The 21,471-nt window shown below is 43.0% G+C and overlaps 4 protein-coding genes across 5 annotated transcripts in view; 1 reads left to right on the forward strand and 3 right to left on the reverse strand.

Annotated features, from left to right (window-relative positions):
- LOC133997984 (pleckstrin homology domain-containing family G member 3-like) overlaps positions 1 to 21,471 on the reverse strand; it is a 378,673-nt gene that overhangs the window by 149,524 nt on the left and 207,678 nt on the right. The window lies entirely within an intron of this gene.
- Positions 1,849 to 2,574, forward strand: LOC133997265 (uncharacterized). The gene has a single exon (XM_062436838.1). The coding sequence runs from the start codon at positions 1,910 to 1,912 to the stop codon at positions 2,540 to 2,542; it is 633 nt and encodes a 210-aa protein (XP_062292822.1). The 5' UTR covers positions 1,849 to 1,909; the 3' UTR covers positions 2,543 to 2,574.
- Positions 5,325 to 7,719, reverse strand: LOC133997263 (complement C1q tumor necrosis factor-related protein 3-like). The gene is made up of 3 exons (XM_062436837.1): positions 7,490 to 7,719; positions 6,468 to 6,605; positions 5,325 to 5,685 (listed from the first exon to the last, which is right to left on the reverse strand). Exons 1-3 carry the CDS (start codon positions 7,680 to 7,682, stop codon positions 5,414 to 5,416), a joined length of 603 nt encoding a protein of 200 aa, XP_062292821.1. The 5' UTR covers positions 7,683 to 7,719; the 3' UTR covers positions 5,325 to 5,413.
- On the reverse strand, positions 13,625 to 21,337 carry zbtb1 (zinc finger and BTB domain containing 1). Of its 2 annotated transcripts, XR_009927272.1 has the most exons (3): positions 21,218 to 21,337; positions 13,950 to 19,296; positions 13,625 to 13,889 (listed from the first exon to the last, which is right to left on the reverse strand). XR_009927272.1 is itself a non-coding variant. In XM_062436811.1 (2 exons), exon 2 carries the CDS (start codon positions 19,290 to 19,292, stop codon positions 17,235 to 17,237), a length of 2,058 nt encoding a protein of 685 aa, XP_062292795.1. In that variant the 5' UTR covers positions 19,293 to 19,296; positions 21,218 to 21,337; the 3' UTR covers positions 13,625 to 17,234. The 2 variants fall into 2 exon arrangements, 1 of the variants encoding a protein (XP_062292795.1); XM_062436811.1 differs by having other exon boundaries at positions 13,625 to 19,296.

The raw sequence follows: 21,471 nt of genomic DNA on the forward strand, positions 1-21,471 counted from the left end.
ATTTATACCTCTACAGCAGCAGGGCGGGTTTATGCTAATCCTAGCTCCACAATTCAAATCTAAATGGTTGAAATGCTTTTTTACCTTTTTTAGAAATACATTTATGACCTATTTAATGTGTATAGAAGAAAATGTCTGAATTCACTTTACACAGTCTTTATCTGTTACTATTATTACTATTATGATTACTGAGACATTTGGTTCAGACATTGATGTTTCCCTGCAGGATGAAATATAATAACTTTGAACCTCAAACTTGTCAGTACAGTCTCAGTCTGGTTTATTGTTGCAGCTTTATGACTGAAGTCTGTATATTTGTAGATGTTTTGTGTCTCTGCTCATCACTGAGGTGACAGTCATTGAATCTGTTCTGATTGACAGGTGTTGACGTTCCTGGTGATTGGACGGATGATTGTTACCAAAGCCGGCGTGGAACCTGCATGCAGCAACACTTATTTCTACACCATTAACAATTATTTTAACGTTAATTATTAATCAATCATATTTTAGAAGTAGAAGAAGAAGAAATGTTCAGTAGAGATTAACGATCTGATTTGGTTCCAGTTTAAATGCACCGATGGGCCATAAAACAGAAGAGGAAGTTGATATTAATGATAATTCTGGTGATTTTCTAAATGTTTCTGCTTGTCAACAAATCTCATGTTTAGATTCAACTATTGTGTGATGTGATTTATCTTTTTCCTCTGAGCAGATTTTATAGATACTGATGTGTTTTGGTAAAAATCTCCATAGTGACCCTTTAACTCGAGTAGAGAAGTTGAATCTTTTTAATACTGAATATTGTTTGTGAGTCATGTAATACTTCAGACTGATCCGTCAGTGTTTTCAACCATAAATTCCTGTCACCAGATATTTGAAATTTAATCTCCAAATCCACCAGTTTCCTGTTTGGAGGGAAGATAAAAACCAGAATATCATAAAATCAGATGATCAATATCAATCTGTGACATCATGAACATCTGGAGAAGCTGCATTAATAAAACAAATGTTATTTATGTTTAGAGAAATAAAATCACTGCTGAGCACCGAGAAGTTTTGTCTGTTCTTCATTTATAATAATAATGAAATAAATGTATAATGTAATAATAATAATAAGACTGTACTATATTCATACAGCACTTTCCAAATATAATTCAGTGTTTTAAATGTCAATAAAAAACAATAAAATAAACTATTTAAATACAGCTATGCTAAAAAAAAATACAATCAACTGAAACCTAAAATCAACTCTCAGTTAAAACTCTGCAATAAATGATTTTTAGTTCAAAGCTCAAACTGTAACTTTCATTAAAAGCAGGGGCAATTTTAGACCCTCCATAGGGACGCTCAAGTACCTCTAAGTCTGATCTCAGCACCACTAAATATAAATAATCATTGTTTTTTCCCCCCTAAAAATTAAAATGGGTTTATTAACAGGTTTAAAGAACTTTGGATAGTTCTGTTATTAATATAAAATCTTTCCCTCAGAATTATTATTATTATTATTATTATTATTATTATTATTATTATTATTATTATTATTATTATTATTATTATTATTATACATTATAGCAGAACACTCTATGTATTAATATTTATTGTTAAATTAGTCATTTAGCTTCAGGTTTGAACACTTGCAGGTTATTGTATGTTACATTCTCATTAGGAGCCTTTAAAGGTTTGATCCTGATTAAAAGTGTTAAAAGTGTTAAATGAGGCCGGAAGGAAAATATGGGCTAGTTTGATGGTGCTTTTATTCTGAAGGCATCCACAGGTTGGGGGGGGGGGGGGGGGGGTCCTGTCCTCAGAGACTCAGTGGGACTATATAAACCAGATGTGTGCAGCTGTGATTGTATGTGAGAGTGATGGAGGGACCAGGACGGACCGGCTCTGACTGACCCGGAGCAGCATGCGGGACCCGCGGAGCTGGACCCCCGGGTTCGGCCCTGCGGAGCGCGGGAAACCGGCCACATACACCGGAGAGAAGAAGGCCAAGTGGGTCGCCAAGTCCAACAAGAAGTGGGTGAGACTGGCCACGGTGGTGGTCTACGTCCTGTCCGTGTCTCTGGCTGCTGTCATCCTGGCGATCTACTACAGCCTCATCTGGAGACCGACCACCGGGACCGGGACCGGGACCGATCACATTACAGCTGCTCAGAGAAATAATCTAAATATGTCTAAATTTGATTATTGTAGAAATAAGACTCTAAATATTCAAACCAAAGTCAGCAATAATGATTCAGTTCAAATCTATAATCGAACAATTAAAGCAGAAAACTTGAATCAAACTCTAATAAATCCTAATAAAGCGGATAGAACCGGGTCTCCTCCCTCCACCGGGTCATCGGACCCTCCTCAGGCCGGGCAGGACGCCTCTTTCTCGGCTCTGAGCACCGCAGAACCTCCCGCTGTGACCGCGGAGGATCCGTCCAACCTGCCGACCCACCGCACCGCAGCAGGCCGGGATCAGGAGGCTGATGTCGGCCGGATGGAGGCGGGCTCCTCCGGGTCCGGGACGGAGGACGGATCAGAGACTCTTTAACCCATATCTGTGTTGTTCTGGATGTTTATTCATTTGATCCTATTTTACTGACTGAATCTCTTTATAATCATTTATCTTTATTCAGTCCCTGTGTGAAGTATTTGTGTTCATATCTGTAAATTCAAAAGATTAAAGATTAAAGAAACACTGATCTTTATATCCTCACACCAGAAATAAAACATATATTTATATATTTATTGGACTGTTTGTGTTTTATTTATTCTGGATTCAGTATGAAATCATCAGCTGTCTTTGTCCTGATGTCATAAAGGAACCTTTTAAAGATAAATCTACATGTTTTCATCTCATTAAATCACCTTAAAATTCACAAAAAGGGATTCATACTCTGATGAATTAAGTCATCAGCATTTACAGGTTTAATCTCTTAAAACTGTCCTAATCCACATATTCATTATTAATAATCCTCCCATAATGAACTCAAACAGAAACACAAACATATATTTAATAATTCCAGCAGGACCGAGGAGCCGCTCAGTTGAATCTAAATGACAGGAAACTGATGCTGGATAAAATCTTCCTGTTGGATGAACGCAGGAAGGAAGAGAAGGCGGGTCGGCGTCATTACTGCAGCTGTTCAACTTCAATCAGTGTTTACTTCACATTCCTGCTCATTATTTACTGATACAAGATCAAGAGTCAAGGTTTACTTTTTTTGTCATTTTCATTATGAACTAAATGCAAAAACAGCAATCTGAGATGAATAAGCCATGATAAACACCATGATTTAAAACAGTCGTGATTAAATGGATGTTAGTAAAGTGCATTGTTGCAATGACATGAGGATGAAGGTGGTTCGGGTTGGGAGGGGTTGGGGGGGGTTGGCTGTTGAGCCCTCTTTACTATAGCAGCGCTGTTGGTGCTCGAGGCCGAGTTATCAGACAGCAGGACTCCCAAAAACATGCTGATTTTTACCTTCTCCACAACAGAACCATCATTAGGCCCGTTTCCACTGCAGAACTTCAGGGTAACTTTACAGGTCCGTTGTGTCTCCACAGAAGGAACCCCGAAGGACTGTTTATGTTGTATGTGTAGGTTATGTGTGATGTCTTTATGTGTATTAAGCTGCTGGACTCCCCTAGGGGATCAATAAAGTTTATATCTATCTATCAATCGATCTCCCAGAACTTTTACGGAGGCTAAACGAGTCCCAGCCTCGGGGTTGGTACTCCGTTCAGCCCCGAAAAAACAGCTGGTAGGAGCTTGAGGTTTAGTCGGTGCTGATTGAGTAAACTCAGAGCGGGACGTGGCGTCAACAGAAAGCTCTAAAATACACTGAACATAAATATAAACACAACACTTTTATTTTTGCTCCATTTTTAATGAGCTGAACTCAAAGATCTAAAACATTGTCTATAAACACTAAAGACCTATTTATCTCAAATATTGTTCACAGATCTGTCTGAATGTGTGTTAGTGAGCACGAGATAATCCATCCCACCTCACAGGTGTTCCTTAGGCTGGCAGCAATAAAAGGCTTTATTGAGGGGGTCTGAGGGGGGCGGTCAGAAAACCAGTCAGTTTCTGGTGTGACCACCATCTGCTGACCCTAACCTAATCTTATTGTTCTCTGCTGTGAGGTTTTTAAGATGTAGAAACACCAAACATTGGCAGGTTTGTTCCACTAATCAGTCACTCAGTGAAGCTGCTTCTGTAATAATCAACAGAGTCGATGTTCATGTGTCTCTGAAATCATCTGATCGCATTTCTTTCTGTTATATAAACCAATCAAGTTTAATCTACACTCAACAAATATACAATATACAACTTCACACAGCCATTGAAGAGAAGTGGACCAACATTAACAGGCCACAATCAACAACCTGATCAACTCTATATGAAGGAGATGGGTTAGTAGGGTTAGGACCCCCCCGACCCCGCTCAATAAAGCCAAACTGCACATTTCAGAGTGTTGTTATTGCTGCCATCCTAAAGCACACCTGTGCAGTATTCCTGCTGTCTAATCAGCATCTTGATATGCCACACCTGTGAGGTGGGAGAAGTGCTCACTAACACACATTTAGACAATATTAGAGATAAATAGGTCTTTTGTGTATAAAGACAATGTTTTAGATCTTTGAGGTCAGCTCATGAAAAATGTGTTTATATTTTTGTTCAGTGTAAGAAACCCAGCAGAAGAAGAACAGTAGTAGAAAGCTCCACCACCATGAACACCAACACACAAACCAGCTGGTCTGGTAGTCAACCACACTTTGGTGTTTTCAGTGTGAAAAGTTGCATTTAAGTGTTTTGGATCTCCATGTAAAAAGAGACAATGTGACAGTAGATATATTTAGGTGCTGTGTTTATATCTTGGTCAGTATCACCCTGACAGTAAATAACAAGTCATGTGATTCACCTTAAATCAGCCCTGGTGGTCTTAAAGGCAGCGTTCAGTGTTATTTGATGTTTGATAGAACATGTTCTAGTGTTGATGCTATGCTCAGTTTCACAGGGTTCACCAATTAACTTTATCGTTTGAAGAGTCTATTGACAAGATAAAAGTGTTTTTACACAAATCACACTCTTCAAATATCGATATTAAGAAGCTGCAAACAGTAAATAATAATCTGAAATTAAAATATGAAAGATTTACAGCTATGCGTAAGGAATACAGACATATAACAGAAGTGTTTATTCAATGCATTTTTATAAGATATGAACCAAAATGTGTTTTCCTTTATATTTCCCTTATTATAGCTCCTCGTTGTGGTTAAACAGCAGAAGTAAGATTAATGATACAAGTCAGTAAAACAAGAGCCTCTAACAGCAGAGATGAAGCTTTTTATTTCTTTCAGCATCTCAGACCAACAGAAGGAGAATCTGCTCACCATTTTAAAACACTTCCTACGTCTACATGGGGAAGACCAGGAAGCCGCTGAAGGTGCTGAGTCGGCTCTGGTCAAAGATGCTCTGCGTGGCCCAGAGCATGACGCCCAGCTGGTCCCCCGCCTCCAGGACCAGCGTCATGCCGTTAGAGCTGCTGCTGTGGTGGCCCAACGTGTTGAAGATGGCAAACATGTTCTCGCCATTTTTCATCACGGCTGCGTTCAGGGACCCCGAGTCTCCCACGCTGCCGGTCAGCCGGACATAGTAGAGTCCCTTCACGGGAGCAGTGAAGACTCCTGCAAGACAAACAGCTCGATACGTCAGAGAGAAATTCACTTCAGGAATTAAAATAATCAGAGAGGAAGGAGAGAGAGAGAGAGAGAGAGGAAGAAAAGGAGAGAGAGAGAGAGAGAGAGAGGAAGGAGAGGAGAGAGAGACAGGAAGGAGAGGAGAGAGAGGAAGGAGAGGAGAGAGAGAGAGAGGAAGAAAAGGAGAGAGAGAGGAAGGAGAGGAGAGAGAGGAAGGAGAGGAGAGAGAGTAAGGAGAGGAGAGAGAGGAAGGAGAGGAGAGAGGAAGGAGAGAGAGAGGTAGGAGAGGAGAGAGAGTAAGGAGAGGAGAGAAAGGAAGGAGAGGAAAGAGGAAGGAGAGAGAAAGGAGAGAGAGAGAGGAAGGAGAGGAGAGAGAGAGAGGAAGAAAAGGAGAGAGAGAGGAAGGAGGGGAGAGAGAGGAAGGAGAGGAGAGAGAGAGAGAGGAAGGAGAGGAGAGAGAGGAAGGAGAGGAGAGAGGAAGGAGAGAGAGGAAGGAGAGGAGAGAGAGTAAGGACAGGAGAGAGAGGAAGGAGAGGAGAGAGAGGAAGGAGAGGAGAGAGAGAGGAAGGAGAGGAGAGAGGAAGAAGAGGAAGGAGAGGCGAGAGAGGAGAGAGAGAGAGGAAGAGGAGGAGAGAGGAGAGAGAGGAAGGAGAGGAGAGAGAGAAGCACATTGAAATCAATATTAAAGCTCTTATATGTCCATTTTTAAGATCTCAGACTCTGGCGCCCCCCGGTGGTTTCAGACTCTGCTCCCAGCTGGTGAGTCCTACCTGTTGTGTTGTCGTATGCGTCTCCAACGTTTGTCGTCACCTTCTCGAACACCAGCTTGGTCTCACTATCAAAAGGCCCGTAGTGAGTCTTCCTCTCAGTGTTGAAGAGTGAGGCTGAGAACGCCACCTGAGGTTTACCTGCAGAAGGTTTTCATTAAATACAACAAACGGAAACTAAACACCTCTGCACTCACATGTTTACCACTAGTGAGGTAAACAGGTTCAGTTTGGCAGAAGAAAGATCATTTATCTTCCATACGTTGGTCAGAAGGTGATTTGTTTTGACTGTTCCTTCCTTCCTTCCTTCTTTCCTTCCTTCCTTCCTTCCTTCTTTCCTTCCTTCCTCCCTTCCTTCCTTTCCTCCCTCTCTCCTTCTCTCTTTCTTTCCTCCCCCCTACCTTCCTCCCTCCCTTCCTTCCTTCCTTCCTTCCTTCCTTCCTTCCTTCCTTCCTTCCTTACCTCCTTCCACCCTCCCTCCTTTCCTTCCTTCCTTCCTTCCTTCTTTTCCTTCCTTCCTTCCTTCCTCCTTCCTTCCTCCCTTCCTTCCGTTTCTCCCCCCCTTTTCTTTCTTTTCTCCCCCTACCTCCCTTCCTTCCTTCCCTCCTTCGTTCCTTCCCTCCCTCCTTCCTTCTTTCCTCTCTCCCTCCTACTTTCCTTCCTCCCTTCTTTCCACCTTCCTTTCCTTCCTTCCTTCCTTACCTCCTTCCTCCCTCCCTCCTTTCCTTCCTTCTTCCTCCCTCCCTCCCTCCTTCCTTCCTTCCTTGACCCGAGGACAACAGGTGGGTTAACAGAGGTAGTTGATGTCCACTTTCATACATTCATGTTCCTCTCAGGATGAACTGTAATAACTTTGATCCTCTGACTTTTCTTCATCTTTGGTTTATGACCAGACGATGAACTCAGATAACCTCTTTAGATTTAATCAATAATGACATCAGCACCTTGGTTCCAGTGAAGCTTTGAGCAGCAGATTACAGTCAAACTAATAAAAACAAACTTAATAAAGCGTCCAGCAGACAAACCTCTGTCCTCACACTCTCGCTCCAGTTTCTCCACTCTGGCCGTCAGCTGCTGCAGGAGGACATACACGTCTTCTCTTCCTGGTTCTGGTGTCACTCCGTCAAAAGTGGGAAACTCAAATTCATCTGTTGGAGAAAAAGCCTGAACCCCGACCAGACCGTAGACCAGCGACACCAGAAACCAAGCGGACGTCATCTCGACCTGAGGACAACCAGACTGACTGCAGAAGATCCACATTTCAGGGTGTTTATCAGAGCTCACATGACCTCTGACCCCTGGACACACTGAAGCCACTTCCTATTTGAATAACATGAACAGCAAAGTTTGTTGGACTTTGTTTCTCACAAGCAGCCAAAATGTTTTTCCTGCTGTCGCCTCCAGTCCTCTGTTGGTTCCAGAGTTCAAGAGTTCAGGTTGGATTTCTGTGTTTGCCTCATTTGAACCCTGTGATGGACTCAGACTCTCTGATTAAAGCAGCAGTACAAACACGAGTCACGGGTCACTGTAACGAGTTCAGTAGAGAAGTCAACTTGTGCCATCTTGAAGAAATATGAACTCCTGAGTTGGGAAAATATAATAAAATAGGCAGATTGTATCCTGAGGCCTGTACTACGAAGCTGGATTTTCTCTTATCGAGGTAACTTCAGGGTTAACTCTGGGTTTTCCGTCCTACGACGCTGGTTCACTTCTTACCGGGGTAAATCACCATGGTAACTGGTAAATCACCATGGTAACTTATGCTGAACGGCTAACCTGCTCCGGAGCAGGTTATGTTCTGGATAAGAGATCAACGAGTATAAAAGCCTCCTGACCAATCAGTCCTCTTGGAAAATGGCCCATTCATAGACGATCCTGTCCACAGTGGTGCGCGGATCGTGAGAGGTTAAAACTATCTGAAAGGTACCAAGCGACATTAAGTTAGTTTAATATTCAACATTCATTTGACATTCAAAATACAAACCTATTCACCCATATCATATATCACCCATGTGCCTCAAGGATTATTTTTCAAATATATCTTTTTGTCCATTTTTTAACAATAAAATAAATAAATAACCTTACCACCACTCCAGTTTCAGAACTTGTGTCAGGAAACCTCACAGAAAGTCTCAATAAGAACATCTTGAGAGTAATCGCTGCAAAAGTGCAGAAAAGCAGAATTTTATTCATATTTTTTAATTGACCAAAATATATATTTAAAAAATAATCCTTGAGGCACATGAGTGATATTATTCTGTATGTTATACAGTTGGTTTGACATCATTCACTCAAATGGTTGAAATGCATAATAGAGGGTTAGGGTTAGGTAAACTAAGTTAATGTCGCTATGAAAGGAAGCTCTGCCTGAAACGTCTGTGCCCTAATAAAGTGAAATTGAATGATCAGAGTGCTGTCCCTTTATATTGTCCGATGAATTAATATTGTATAATCTCACGAATTTACGCATTAACAGAGTCGGCAATGTTCTGCCAGCATTCCTTCCTGTTGCTGCGGCAACAGTGTTGCTTTTGGCCTGATGATGTGTTTGAATTCTTCATATTTGTGAAGAATAATTGTCTGCTCCTCCATCGTGACGTACGCTGCTCTGCAGGGTTTGTGATTGGTCAGACGCTGCAAACACCTTTAACCCTTAATGTGAGCGTGCACTGATCAAGAGGAAAACCCTGGGTTGAATTACCGAGTTGATAACCAGCTTCGTAGTACCGTTTATCAGGATTGTGAATGTCTGGGTAAATCAACCCAGGTAACGGAGAGATATCCAGGGTTTGTTAATCCAGCTTCGTAGTACAGGCCTCAGGTCTATAAAATCCTTAACGGACTAGCTCCACCTCCGTTAAAGGAATTTATAAAGAAAAACACAAATAGGTCAACCAGAGCAGGGTTAGGGTTAGCTGACTGTCTGGTCCCGTTTAGGTAAACTGCTTTTGGGCAGTCAGCGTTCTCATACCGAGCGTCGCATACATGGAACACGATAGCGAGTGACATACGAGATATACCAACCCTTACCTCATTCACTGAACACTAAAAAATATGGTTCCTAAATAATCAATACTGTTCTCATAACCTATCTTAAAAATCCTCTGTATGTGCTGTATGTATTTGTTGGGGTGTAATTTGGGGATGTTGCTGGTGTCAAACCAGTCCTGTGACCTTGTATACATACATACTATTATCTATGTCTATTAATGTAGGTGAATACTGACATTAGTGCGTACACTGTCACACCCTGCGTTAGTTCCTGTTTTATTTTGGAAAGTTATTTTCCCCTTGTGTATTTTGTTAGTTTTAGTTCCTGTGTTTCCCCTTGCTTGGTTGATTTCCTCATGTGTTTCACCTGTCTTGTGTCTCTCACCTGTGTCCTGTTTAGTCATTACTCCACATCTAGATAGGTTTTGGTTTTCTGTTCAGTCTTTGTCCGAGTTTCTGTGTTTATCCTGATTAGTTTGGTGTGTGTGTAGCTTTTGCCAGTGTTTATTCCTGGTTTGGCCAATAAAGTGCCCCTTTTCCCGAGACTGTTGCCTTTGTGGGTCCATCTGCACTACGCATCCCCTCCATTAACTTCTCAGATATTCCCTCAGTTAAACTGTGATAGACGCTGCAGTAAAATGTGTTGATGCTCCAGTTATTGTGAGTTCTGCAGAGATTTAGTCCCTCAGTAATCCATCAACTGGTAATCTGCTGACTTTAATCTGTGAATGTGAGGAACTAACGGTTCAGGTGTGGCTCACTGCGTCAGATCCATTATATTCAGTCTATGGTCACATCCTTTATATACAGTCTATGGTCACAACCTTTATATTCGGTCTATGGTCACATCCTTTATATTCGGTCTATGGTCACAACCTTTATATACGGTCTATGGTCACATCCTTTATATACGGTCTATGGTCACTTCCTTTATATTCAGTCTATGGTCACATCCTTTATATACGGTCTCTGGTCACATCCTTTATATTCGGTCTATGGTCACAACCTTTATATACGGTCTATGGTCACATCCTTTATATTCGGTCTATGGTCACATCCTTTATATACGGTCTATGGTCACATCCTTTATATTCAGTCTATGGTCACATCCTTTATAAACAGTCTATGGTCACATTCTTTATATTCGGTCTATGGTCACATCCTTTATAAACGGTCTATGGTCACATCCTTTATATACGGTCTATGGTCACATCCTTTATATACGGTCTATGGTCACTTCCTTTATATTCGGTCTATGGTCACATCCTTTATAAACGGTCTATGGTCACATCCTTTATAAACGGTCTATGGTCACATCCTTTATATACAGTCTATGGTCACATCCTTTATACACAGTCTATGGTCACATCCTTTATATTCAGTCTATGGTCACAACCTTTATATTCAGTCTATGGTCACATCCTTTATATACAGTCTATGGTCACATCCTTTATATACAGTCTATCTTCACATCCTTTATAAACAGTCTATGGTCACATCCTTTATATACAGTCTATGGTCACATCCTTTATATACAGTCTATCTTCACATCCTTTATATAGTCTATGGTCACATCCTTTATATTCAGTCTATGGTCACTTCCTTTATATTCAGTCTATGGTCACATCCTTTATATTCGGTCTATGGTCACATCCTTTATATACGGTCTATGGTCACTTCCTTTATATTCAGTCTATGGTCACAACCTTTATATTCAGTCTATGGTCACAACCTTTATATACGGTCTATGGTCACAACCTTTATATTCAGTCTATGGTCACATCCTTTATATATAGTCTATGGTCACATCCTTTATATACGGTCTCTGGTCACATCCTTTATATACAGTCTATGGTCACATCCTTTATATACAGTCTATGGTCACATCCTTTATATACGGTCTATGGTCACTTCCTTTATATTCAGTCTATGGTCACAACCTTTATATTCAGTCTATGGTCACATCTTTTATATTCGGTCTATGGTCACATTCTTTATATTCAGTCTATGGTCACAACCTTTATATTCAGTCTATGGTCACATCACTGAATAAATCCCACTGATAATGAAGGAAGCTGATTTCTGACTCTGGACAAAACTCCTGCAAGACTTCCTCCTTCCTTCCTTCCTTCCTTCCTTCCATCCTTCCTCCTTTCCTTTCCTCCCTCCCATCCTTCCTCCCTCCCTTCCTCCTTTCCTCCCTTCCTTCCTCCCTCCTTTTCTTCCTTCCTCCCTCCCTCCTTTTCTTCCTCCCTCCCTCCTTTTCTTCCTTCCTTCCTCCCTTCCTCCTTTCCTTTCTCACTTCCTCCCTCCCTCCCTTCCTTCCTCCCTCCTTTCCTTCCTTCCTTCCCTCCCTCCTTTTCTTCCTTCCTTCCTTCCTTCCTTGCATCTGATCCAGTATGCTGTTGGTAGCAGATCTCTGAGTGACTGAGTGACGAGGGTCACTCAGGTTTCTCCATCAGCTTAACGAGTGTTCTGGCTGATTGCATCTCGCCTGGTTTTAATCCCGTCAGGATCGGATCATCCATCATCTACAAAAACACTGTTTTATTTTTAGCCCGACTCTCTGTGAAGGTGTGTCGACGTGAATCCCTCCACTGCTGCAACTTCCTGTTTCTCCTTCGGGATTTATTACAATGAATTTCTCATTTTTCTTAACTAAGTTTGTATATTTCAGTGTCAGGATCAGAAGTTTTATCTGAGTTCTTCTTCAGTGACGCCTTTAACCTTTCTGTCGGTCTACCGTCTGTTTTGTTCCTTCTTCCCTCCCTTCCTTCCTTCCTTCTGTCCTTCTTTCCTTCCTTTCCTCCCTTCTTCTCTCTTTCTTTCCTTCCCCTACCACCCTCCCTTCCTTCCCTCCCTCTTTCCTTCTTTCTTCCCTCCCTCCCTCCTTCCACCCTCCTTCCTTTCCTTCCTTCTTCCTACCTCCCTTCCTCTTTTCCTTTCTCCCTCCCTCCCTCCCTCCCTCCTACCTTCCTCCTTTCCTTCCTCCCTCCCTCCTTTCCTTCCTTCTTCCTCCCTTCCTTCCTTGACTCGAGGACAACAGGAGGGTTAAAGGACCTGTCAGTCTGATGGTTAAATGACCCTCAGGTGGATTTATCTCAGCATCTCACCAACAGCTGCATAAAAAAACAACAGTAAAAGTTACACAGAACTAAGAGTTTCTGAAGCTTTTAGCAGCTTTTGGCAATAAAAGTTATTTTCTATAATTCAGCTGTTTCACACACAGAAGAAAAATCATCTAAATCCTGATGTAGTGGTTCAGGCTGCAGAGTTATCAGTGTTAGAGCTCCCCCATGTGGCCGGACTGTGAACTGCAGGTGAACACTGGAGCATAATATGAAGCATACAGATAATAACACAGTATAAAACACTACTGAGTAAATATATCATTATACACAGTGACCCACTTTATCAAATATATATTATTGGAATATTTATACTGAGATAGATTAAGATGGAGATCATTTTATAATTTATACTTTTGAATAATCTAAAGTATGACAGTGCTGTGTAAACCAGCATCAAACTGTACTTTATACATGAATGATAACAGACTTTAACACTGTAATGATAACTTCAATACCTGAGAGGAGTAATCTGTAAACTAATGCAGATAATAACAATAGATTCTTGTTTTTTGGTCTTTTTTGACGCTTTTGCTCATTTTTAGTTTTTCTCAGATTAACTTTAAAGTTGCTGCAGTGACTTTTTATCTTTAATGTTTTCACTTCTGATGGAGCTGATTTAAAAAATTTATTGTAGCTAAATCTAAAACATATTTTAAAAGATGATTATTGTCTTTTTTCGGTAATGTAAAGTTTTTATCTTCAAACTCACCAAAAAGTCCGAATCAACGGTTCTGTATCTGAGTACTTTAATAAAGAGAAAATGACTCAGTAGGAGATTCAGATCTTCTGTTTGTTGAAGATTTCAGGTTAATGTCACCATAAACTGATAAAAGTTTAAAATCTTAGTGCAAATCCATCAGTTCATGTTTTCATTTAGTCTCTGCAGGTGCATTGTTTATATTGTTTATATTGTTCTTTGTGCAAAAGATTCATTAATTAAATAAAGACGTTTGGGACTTTGCAGATTTCTAAACACTGAGACTAAAACATGATAATATTATAATAATACTGGTTAAAATAAAAGAGACGAGACATTAGTTCACAAACAGAAATTCACTTGGTTTATTAGGAGCTTAAGGCTTGTGTTCACTTCAACAGAGCAACAGAACCACCTGAACACATGAAGAAGAAGAAGAAGACGATGATGATGATGATGAAGTCAGAACTAACTAACAGCTGGATCAGCTTTAAAGTGACATTTCAACTCATATTAAAGACATTCAGACATTAAATCCAGCAGCTGAAGCCTCAGTTTGAAGGTTCGGTGCCAGAGATGAAACCATCAGTCCAGAACCCACAGAACCTTTTTATGTTACTGGTTCCAGTGCCAGAGATGAAACCATCGGTCCTGAACCCACAGAACCTTTTTATGTTACTGGTTCCAGTGCCAGAGATGAAACCATCAGTCCTGAACCCACAGAACCTTTTTATGTTACTAGTTCCAGTCCAGTATCTAACCGAATGATCCACTTTAAGTTTGTATTTAACCTGTTCCGGGTATCAGTACTTTATGCCTTTAATCGATCCTTTTTGCATCCAGAGCTGAATATGAGTATTAGTAAAGACTCTCAGCCAATCAGAACCAGCGCTGTTCTGCTCACATGACGGGAACTCAGCTGGTACCAGTCTCACTTTAAGGGACTTAGATTGGTTCTGGTATTGTCATTTTTTTAGATTTTGATAAAGTCTTACTGTGTTTTGGGAGTTTTTAAACTGGTTCCAGTCAGTACTTAACTGGACTCAGCTGGTATCAGTCTCCCTTTAAGGGACTTGGATCGGTTCTGGTATTGTAATTCTTTAAACGATACCCAGCTCTAATTCTGTTGGGTAGTAAACTAATTTCAGTCATGAACTCGTTGGTCTGGTTCTGAACTGGTTCTGAACTGGTTCTGAACTGGTTCCAGTCAGTACTGAACTGGATGAGAGGGTTCAGAAACTAGTCTGGACTGAACTGGGTTTTGATGAAGTTTTACTCTGTTTTGGGTGTTTTTGAACTGGTTTTAGTCGGTGCTGAACTGGTTTTGGCTGGACTGACGCAGAGGGGAAGGTCCAGTTCTGGTCTGGTTCGGTTTGGCAGCTTATGAATTCAGCTGGTTCTGAGTTGAGCTGCCAGTGTTTAATTAAACTGGTTTTAGTTTGATTTTGAACTGGTTTTAAACCAGAAGTTAACTTTGAGACGCGTTAAAGTCTGTTTGTTACTTAAAGAACATTTGAAAGAATCCAAACTTAAACAACTGATTGTCAGAACAGTTCTGGATGAAAGCTCGATGAAGTATAAGTGCGGTTCGGATCAGCTGGGAACTGAAGCTCCATCTGAACTGGTTTTACTTGGTTTGTGTAGAAGTGCTTTGAGTTGGTTCCCAAATATCTGGGTTTGTTTCTAACTGGTTAGTGCTGGATCTGAACTGGTTTGGGTCAGTTCTCAAGTGGTTTCAGCTGGTTCTGGACTGGCTTACATTTGTCCTCCAGCTAATTGAGGTTGATTTAAACCAGTTTAAGCTTGAACTGGTTCCAGTTGGCTCAGCTTGTTGGGATTCACTCTGAACTGGGTTTGTGTAGAAGTGGTACTGGGTGGATCGGAAATTCAGAGTTGGGTCTTAATTTGTTTGCATCCACTTGAAACTGGTTTAGGCCATATCTGAACTGGTTTTAGTGGGTCTGAACTGGTTTAATTCAGAACTTTTTTCTAGCTGGTTGAATTTGTGACGGACTCTTAACTGGAAATGTTTGGACTGGTTCTAAATCTGTTCAGTTAACGTTGTCACTGGTTTGTTAGTTAATGGTTCTAAACTGGTTCAGTTGGTTCTGAGGACATCGTAGTTGGGTTTGTGTGTTTGTTATTTATGCTGGTTTCAAACTGGTTTATACTGGATCTGAAACGTCTGCAGTTATGCTAAACGTCGTGATAGTTTGAAACTGGTTCAGCGTGTTTTTTAATGGTTTGGTTGGTTCTAAACTGGTTCGGGTTTTTTTTTAATGGTTTGGTTGGTTCTAAACTGGTTCGGGTTTTTTTTAATGTTTTGGTTGGTTCTAAACTGGTTCGGGTTATTTTTAATGGGTTGGTTGGTTCTAAACTGGTTCGGGTTTTTTTTAATGGGTTGGTTGGTTCTAAACTGGTTCGGGGTGTTTTTTATTGGTTTGGTTGGTTCTAAACTGGTTCGGGTTAGTTGTGAACACGTGATCTTGTATTTAAGTTTCAGCCTTACAGGAAATCAACTGCACTGCAAACATCGTAAAGACTCATAAGGCATTAGAGGAAGTAAAAAGTGTAACAGAAGTTTAAAAACAGCACAGTCTAGTTCTGGCTCCAACGGACGGACCGTTTCTAGTGTTTTGTTGCTGGAGTTCGTTACACGTGCCCGTCCATCCCCCATCATGCATCACTGTGAAGAAGACAGGAAGGAAAAAGACTGAGACGCACCACTGTTACAGTAAAGGCACCAATCACAGAGCGTTTGGGACAGCGAGTGAATGTGAAGCAACTGAAGGAAGGGACGAGTATGAATCAGTGTGCTATCAAACTTGCAAAAAACAAAGAATCAGTAAGCGGGACTCAGTCTTACTCCAGCAACTGTGCTCACTAACTACAACTTTATAAACTCAACATGAGACTTTTAGTATTCTGAGAAATAAGTTGACATCAAAGCTAGAAAACGCAAACCCGAAGCACGAGGCAGCGCAGTCCTCTGAAACGCCGACAGACACCTGACCGACGGGCAACCTGACCGACGGGCAACCTGACCGACGGGCAACCTGATGGGTCGAACTGTTGTTTGGAGCAAAGAGAATCAGCGTTCTCCACTCAGCTACAGTATCGTCAACCATCGGGAGCCACAGACAGACTTTGGTTGTTTTCCTGCAGCGCCGTTTATACCAGATGTGGTTTTCTTTCGGAGCTCTCTGCCGGTCTCACCGTGCGTTCACACTGCGAGCAACCACCAGCCAGGCGCAGGTGCATGCTGGGAGTTTTCTCGACAGGCCGGTTGACCTGAGGACTGGAGGCGAGTCGAGAAATACACCAGAAAAAACATTGGAGGTCCAGTTTAAATCCAGTTCATACGCTATATATGCTTTTCTCCACCTGCCGACTTGACTTTGGTACATTCAGACGAGTTAATTAACAGACTTTCATTATAAACAACTCAAGAACTGGTTCTGGATCTGCTCATTGATGGTTCGGCGGCAGTTTAAAGAATCACTTCAGATTCTGACAAATAAAGATGGGTAACTTAAAGTTTCAAATCACATGAAATGTAAATATCATGTTTATAAAATCCCAGATTCTTTATAAATATTCTAAGTAATAATCTACATTTAGTTGGGAGGCTACGACTCTTGATTGTTTCATCGACAGAAGTTTACTCATCAAACCCTGAAAGCTGTGAAACGTTTTTCGTTAACTTAACGTCATCAAATCAAAACGATGCTGGAGACTGTCACACAGTTTCCAGCCACGATGACTCGTAACAGAGCGACCAATCATCAGCCGCGCTGCTCGCAGTGTGAACGCTTGTTTAGGTTATGCATAAACTTTAAAAGTGCAGATCAAAAAGTCTTTTTGGTGTTCAAGTGCATACATTTGTTCTCACATTTATGGCTTTTTTTAGTATCAAACTCGTATAAATGCAGAGGACGGTTTGGATCGTTCCTATAGTCTCTTGGTGTGCTTGGAGTTATAGTGGCTCCTCATGTCTTTGCGGAGGCGGAACTTCTCTCCACAGACGCCGCAGATGTACAGGTGGACGTCCATGTGTTTCTCCAGCTGTTCTCCCCCAGGGAAGATCTGGAAGCACACCTGGCAGATGGTTTCCCCCGCCGACAGGTGGGAGATCATGTGTCGGACGTGGTCGTGTTTGAGAAAGGTTCCCTGATCGCAGACCGGGCAGACGTAGCGCGCCATACCTTTGTGCATGTCGGTGTGGAGCCGCAGCTGGCGCTCCCGCAGGAACTGCTTCCCGCAGGTCTGGCAGGTGAACTGCTTCTCCTTGGTGTGGACGGTGTAGTGCTCCCGCAGGTGGCAGCGCTGGTAGAAACCTTTGCCGCAGATGCTGCAGAAGTGTTTGCGGCGGTGATCGGGTTCGCCGCCTTCCTCCAGCAGCACCGGGCGGAACAGCTCCGGGTCGTGACAGGCCAAAGCGTGCTCCAGCGCCAGGCTCTCGTTCTGGAACAGCAGACCGCAGTGAGGGCAGGCCAGGTCGGCCGGCTCCAGCAGGCCTTCCTCCATCCCCTGAGGCTCCTCCAGCAGCGACACCTCATCCTCGCCGTGAGAGTCTGACTCGCCGCCGTGGGATTCGCCACAGCGCTCCGCATGCTCTTGAAGCTGCCGGCCTTTGATCAGGACTTGGCCGCACCTCCCACAGGCACATATATGACCCATGTGATTGGACAGGTAGTGGGCAGACTTGTCCTCCTCCGTTAACAATGCACCACACAGTTCACAAGGGGAACAGTCGGTGTCTGGCTTCTCGTCTTTGACTTTCCGGAGCTTCGCTGGGATTCCTGAATCGTTGCTGTTGGACATGTGACCCTCGAAAGGCTCACTGCTGTTCTCTAAACCTGAGACGCCGGGCTCTGGCTCACGGTCCGATCCCGTCTTGTCCCTCTGTAAGTCTTTTCGTGTGGCGTCACTGAATCGTGCGCTAAAGTCTCTGTTGGCGTGCTCGCCGACCCGGACCACCTCTATCTCTGGGAACACGCCTTCTTCTGGTTCTGTCTTAATGGAGATGCTCCTGGTGGAACCGGGCTCGCCATCTGTTCCTGCTGCCGTTGACCTGATGCTGAGGTCTGAGTCCGCCTTGGCTTCAGGCCAGTCGTCCTCGCCTTTACAGATGACCCTGTGCTCCTCTGTGCTCTCAGAGGCGGAGCTCTCAGCCTTACTGGAGTCATTGTCGCCTTCCATGTTACCTCTCGGCGGGTGGTAGGCCTTCCGGTTGGTGCAGGTGAGGATGTGTTCGATCAAAAGCTTCTCGCAGCTGAAGACGAAGCCGCAGTCGTCGCAGGTGTAGGTGCGGCCGAATCGAGGACGGTCTTTGAGCGTCGCACTCTTTCCACCAGATCGCTTTCTTAAATCACACGGCTGGTCGATTGCTCCGTCAACAACCGGCGGCGCCACGATCAGAGGAGCGCTCACCACCTCCTCCACCGCCGGCCTGCTGCTGGGTGCAGGAACAGCCGGACGCCCGGCGGTGCTGCTGACGGCTTTCGGTAAACGCTCTGCTTCCGGGGCGGCGGGCCTCTGCTGCTCGTACATGCGCACTCCAAACATCATTTTCCCACCGGCAGGACCGGTAGAGGAGCTGGACGAGGAGGACGAGGAGGCCGAAGAGGACGGAGTGAGATTGGAGCTTCTGATGTCCCTGAGATCCTCCAGCGAGTCTGGGATGTAGTACATCTGTAGGTACGCCATGGAGGCCTTGAGCTCGTCGAACTCGTAGCTCCCCACGACGATGCGCCCGAGGTACATGAGCTGCAGGATGAGGTCGAAGCACTCGGCGCTGATCTGCATGTTGCTGAGGTCCAGTCGTCCCGCCCCCTGCTGGTCCCGGATAAACATCATCCTGAAGTAGGAGCTGCAGGCGGCGAGGACGGCCTTGTGCGCCCTGAAGTAGATGTCACCGATGGCGATGAGGCAGTCGCACAGGAACCCCCACTCCCGCTGGTTGTTGAGCTGCTGGAGGACATGATCGCTGTGGCTCAGCCTCGCCATCGCCCTGCAGACACCAGAACAGAGGAGTTAAACGTCTGAAGTTTCTCTGTGGCTGAATTTCACTGCAGAGTTTCATAACAACATGACTCATCATCAGTCTGAATAATTATGAAATCTGACTGCAGCTGCTTTATAAAACACAACAGAGTTACTTCTGTTTTTACTGATTTACTGAAACCAGGATCTATGCTGAGGAGGCCTGAAGTTACTGAATGATTCAAAGGAGAAGAAACAACTAGACTAAAGGAGGTAAAAAGGTTTACAGACAAGATAATATAATAATCAGCAGATTGGCCGTCTCTTCTAATTGTACATTTTATATCAGATATTAGACATATTTGCACCAGTGTTGGAAAATAAAGTACATTTATTACAGTACTGCAATACAGTTTTTTTCCTCTCACATTAATCATCTCACCACCCCTCACATTTATCTGCTGACCCTTTGGGGGGGCCCCACCCCTAGGTTGGGAACCACTGGACTAAACTAGCTAACTGTATATAAAGTAGTGTAAACTAGCTCCACCTCCAGCAGCTACAACAGTAACATGCTGCTCTAACACTGATGCTTCACTATTAATAATCTAATGATGTCATAATAATAATATATCAGTCAGAGGACCAAACCACTACTTTACTGTAATACTGCATACTACATCACTATAATACTGCAGTACTTTACTGTAATACTGCATACTACATCGCTATAATACTGCAGTACTTTACTGTAATACTGCATACTACATCACTATAATACTGCAGTACTTTACTGTAATACTGCATACTACATCACTCATAATACTGCAGTACTTTTACTGTAATACTGCATACTACATCACTCATAATACTGCAGTACTTTACTGTAATACTGCATACTACATCACTATAATACTGCAGTACTTTACTGTAATACTGCATACTACATCACTCATAATACTGCAGTACTTTTACTGTAATACTGCATACTACATCACTCATAATACTGCAGTACTTTACTGTAATACTGCATACTACATCACTCATAATACTGCAGTACTTTACTGTAATACTGCATACTACATCACTCATAATACTGCAGTACTTTTACTGTAATACTGCATACTACATCACTATAATACTGCAGTACTTTACTGTAATACTGCATACTACATCACTATAATACTGCAGTACTTTACTGTAATACTGCATACTACATCACTCATAATACTGCAGTACTTTTACTGTAATACTGCATACTACATCACTATAATACTGCAGTACTTTACTGTAATACTGCATACTACATCACTATAATACTGCAGTACTTTACTGTAATACTGCATACTACATCACTCATAGTACTGCAGTACTTTTACTGTAATAATGCAGTACTTGTACTTGTACAGTAGTATTAGTACATGTTGTTTGGGTACTTTTACCCCCCCACTCTCCCCCCCGCAGGACCTGCGTGGACTTCCCCGCACTCAGTCCCGCACACACAGGAGGCCTGAGGAGCTAAAATGGAGATTACGGCTAACAAGCTAACAGCTGCTAGCATCACACGCACCGGATGCAACAGCGGGCACCCCTCCAGAATAAAGCCAGTGACAGCTGAGAGGGGGGGGGGCAGGTGAGCAGGAGGCTCAGAGGGAGACTGGTCTGCAGCAGCAGAGTAAACATCATCATCATCTTCATCACAACAATAACAGGAAGCTTTCTTTCAGATGAAGAGAGTAAAAAAGGTTGTTTTTAAATGTAATGTAGTTTATTTTGAAAGCCTCCGCCGGAAACAGAAGCAGTAGTTGCGGTGAGTTTGACGCTGTCCCGCAAACAGTCCGCCGCCCCCGCACAGCCCGCACTTTGCTATCACGCAGCTCAGCAGGCCGCGGGGCTTCCTGTGCCCGCGCAGCAGACCCGCAACACCGGACACGCGCACACCGACTCACCGTGAGAGGAGAACCGGAGAAGAACCGGAGGAGAACCGGAGGAGCTGCTGCTGCTTCTTCTTCTTCTTCTGTTTCTTCTTCTTCTTCTTCTTCTTCTTCTTCTTCTACTGCTGCTGCTGCTGCGGGAGGAACCGACTTCCGCACAAACTGCCTCTCCGTCACAGCGGAAATCACAACACAAAATAAAAGACTTCCGGTGAAATGGTGGTTTTCAGAATAAATAGATACATTTCAGAACCAATGATTGTATTTAT

The sequence above is a fragment of the Scomber scombrus genome, chromosome 17 (assembly GCF_963691925.1).
Source record: "Scomber scombrus chromosome 17, fScoSco1.1, whole genome shotgun sequence".
Classification (NCBI taxonomy): domain Eukaryota; kingdom Metazoa; phylum Chordata; class Actinopteri; order Scombriformes; family Scombridae; genus Scomber; species Scomber scombrus.